Source organism: Nicotiana sylvestris, chromosome 10, assembly GCF_000393655.2.
Source record: "Nicotiana sylvestris chromosome 10, ASM39365v2, whole genome shotgun sequence".
Lineage (NCBI taxonomy): Eukaryota > Viridiplantae > Streptophyta > Magnoliopsida > Solanales > Solanaceae > Nicotiana > Nicotiana sylvestris.
This window is the reverse complement of record NC_091066.1, coordinates 96,019,282-96,022,885: the sequence shown is the minus strand read 5'-3', so window position 1 is coordinate 96,022,885 and position 3,604 is coordinate 96,019,282. Positions and strand designations below refer to the sequence as shown.

The 3,604-nt window shown below is 38.6% G+C and overlaps 1 protein-coding gene across 1 annotated transcript; it reads left to right on the top strand.

The window, feature by feature from the left end:
* Positions 1-592: 592 nt before the first annotated feature.
* LOC104214653 (cytochrome P450 94B3-like) lies at positions 593-2,083 on the top strand. The gene has a single exon (XM_009764351.2). The coding sequence runs from the start codon at positions 593-595 to the stop codon at positions 2,081-2,083; it is 1,491 nt and encodes a 496-aa protein (XP_009762653.1).
* The last annotated feature ends 1,521 nt before the right edge of the window (positions 2,084-3,604 follow it).

The window sequence follows — 3,604 nt, the reverse complement described above, 5'->3', positions numbered from 1 at the left end:
AAATAAACTAAAGGTAATATAATAAAAATGGTAAGAAATTCTAGTTGTATCATCTTGCTTTGATCTCAAAAAGGCAAGTTATTATTGGTAATACAATAAATCTGGTAATCACACCTTCTTGCTTTGATGCCAAAATGGTAAGTAACCAATGGCAACAGAGTAAAACTGGTTGTGTGATAAGTTTTAATTTACCTTCTTGCTTTGATCCTCAAATGGGATTTAGTCCAGTATTGGACCTCCAAAATAAATTATTTTAAATAATGCATTTAATTGAGGAAAGTGTGGTTTTTCTTCCACAAAAATGTTCAACCATTAGATGTCGTTTAAATATATACTCAAATGCAAATGTATAAATATAATTCTCTATCGGAGCAAAGTTTCCGTTTCTACTTAAGAATCACGTGACAAAATTGCACAAAACAATTTGTCTCTTTCTCCAGATATATTATAAATAGAGCCCATTCCCTTCCCCTCAATTTTCAGTTCAATTGAACCTCTTACATCACCCACGCTTTCAACACTCTTTCAGTTATCCCAATCTTGAAGTCTTGCCTTTAAACTGAAAAGTGTCTCTCTTCCTCACAAAACCAAAATGTTTTTACCTCTCTTCCTTTTCTTTTCTCTAGGGTTTCTTTCCTTCTCTTTCTTGTCTTTCTCTATCAAACTCCATCTCAAATCCAGAAGATCTACTCCCATTTATGGCCCCTCTTCTTATCCCATCCTTGGTTGTCTTATCTCATTCTATAAAAACCGCCATCGGCTGTTGGATTGGTACACTGATCTCTTATCCAAGTCACCTACACAAACCATTCTAGTTCACCGCTTCGGCGCCCCTCGAACCATAGTCACAGCCAACGCAGACAACGTAGAGCACATTCTCAAGACAAACTTCACCAACTATCCAAAAGGTCAGCCCTTTACTGAAATTTTAGGGGATTTTCTTGGGGTCGGGATCTTCAACGTGGATGGCGAAATGTGGAACACGCAGCGTAAATTGGCGAGCCACGAGTTCAGCACCAAATCCCTGAGGGAATTCGTGGTCAAGAAGCTTGAGGAAGAAGTCGAAACGAGGCTGATTCCTTTGCTGGAAACAGCTGCCGTAAGCGGCAGGGTTTTGGACTTGCAAGACGTGTTGAGACGTTTTGCATTCGACACTATTTGCAAGGTGTCACTTGGCATCGACCTACATTTTTTGGATGTTTCTCAGCCTGTGCCACCTCTTGTTGAGGCGTTTGACAACGCATCACAGGCTTGTGCCATGCGCGGCATGGCACCAGTCTATGCTGTATGGAAATTCAAGAGAACTTTCAAATTAGGATCCGAGAGTAAGTTAAAGGAAAACGTAACACAAATTCATGATTCTATTAACGAGATCATAATCAACAAAAAGCAGAATATCCATGAAAATGGAGGTGAGAAGAATAGTGATCTTCTCTCCAGATTATTGATGGTCGATCTTGATGATGATGTTGTGAGGGATATGGTCATAAGTTTTCTCATGGCAGGGAGGGATACCACCTCTTCGGCCTTGACATGGCTCTTTTGGCTCCTCACAAAACACCGAAATGCGGAAACTGAAATACTAGATGAAATCATGTCAATCAAGGCTATGAAGTACGATGAATTGAAAGAGATGAAGTATACACACGCGTGCTTGTGTGAATCCATGAGACTTTATCCGCCAGTGGCGTGGGACTCCAAACATGCAGCCAAGGATGACATTTTGCCTGACGGTACTCGGGTTTACAAAGGCAATAGGGTTACTTATTTCCAGTGTGGGATGGGTAGAATGGAGGAGTTATGGGGAAAGGACAGACTTGAATTCGAAGCAGAAAGATGGATTGATGAAAATGGGGAGTTGAAAACAGTGAGTCCATATAAGTTTCCAGTGTTTCAAGCAGGTCCAAGGGTGTGTTTGGGGAAAGATATGGCTTTCATTCAGATGAAGTATGTGTTGGCTGCAGTGCTCAAACGGTTTGAGGTTACACCTGTTAATGTAGACAAGCCAATATTTGTCCCTCTTTTATCTGCTTATATGGCTGGAGGTTTCAATGTGAGAATTTGTAATCGTGCCAATGGTTAATAAGTTAGTACACCCTCCATTTCAATTTAGACGAGGTAGTTTGACTTAGTATCGAGTGTTTAACTAAAAAGTGGAATTTCGGTTAAAGCCTTAATTTAGAAGAACTCGGGTTACTGATAATCAAAGAATGAATAAAGGAAAATGATTTTTGCCAACAATAAGATAACAAAGTAAAACCAATGTATTCAGATTGTATTTTTGTGTGTTTACGATTGACCCATTCTTTCCCTTTTATAGCTATCTTAGAAATATGCGTTTTGTCTTTGTCATAATAAGGTCATTATAGACAATTAAAGACATTAAATGCTACGTTACATAATCATTGTATTTTAATACAGATTCTCTAACGTTTTTAGTATTTAATGCTCATTAAATACTGTATTTGTACTCTCTTGTGCTGTCAGATTCATTCTCCTTAATTCTTGGACTTAAATAGGTACGGGCGTTGAATCTTTTGAGTATCTGCTCGTGCCTCCTCTTATGCCTCTGCTTGTATCTGTTGCAACTCGTGCCTCTTTGCCAATCATAACTCTTTGACCAGTCTACGTGTCATGACACGTCATCTTTCAATCACTTTAATACGTAAACTCAATTTTTCCCAATACAGATAGTCCCCCCTCCCCCACTTGTCATTTATTCATCAATTGAATATTTGGAAAGTGGAATTCATTAAAACGGGAATTTTTGTCACCATTAATACTATAGCAGAATCAACGCTTCATTTGTCACTTCCATTTAATGCTCTTCACGCGTGGCACCCCTTTTACTGGTTCTGCAACTTTGCAGCACTTTTTAGGGCTTTTTCACAGCTTCACTAACTACGAAGCGTCAGTTCTCATTACGACTTTTCCATCATTGCACTTTTTCCTTTGACAGTTGCTTTATAGTATAAATATAGTTTTCTTCTTTGTCTTTATCACATAAAGTTCTCAGAATATTCAGTTCTTGAATCTTTATTTGTTTCTTCCTCGTACTATCATGTCTACATCAAACCCTAACCCAAGAAGGGTCCCCATAGTTGATAACTTCCCTAATGCCCATAGTAGGAGCAGAAGAGGAGGTAGGCTTCGTAATTTAGGATCTTCATCCTTGCATGGTTCTTCTCTTCCTTCTCCTAGTTCTGGCCCTTTTTCTAGAACTAGCGGTTGTCTTTCACATAGATCTTCTTCTAGAGGTAAAGAATCTTCTGAACCTCTTCGTGAACCTCTAGTAGAGGAGATAGTTCCTGCGGAACTATCTTTCTATAATGACAGAGAATATCTTAGAAATCAAGTATCTTCTTTAGATCGTACGGATATCTATCCCACTCAAATCACTGAAGGTTTGATTTCTTTAGTCCGCAGAGACTGACATTGGTGTCATGACTTTCCTATCATTATTCTCAATCCAAATCAAAGAATTACCTCTTACTTAACCGGTTTTTCCTTTGTCTATATGTACCATTTCACATTAGGATTCAAACCTACTATTGATCCTGTTATTCTCGAGTTATGTCGTTTCTTTGATGTTTGCTTAGGTCAA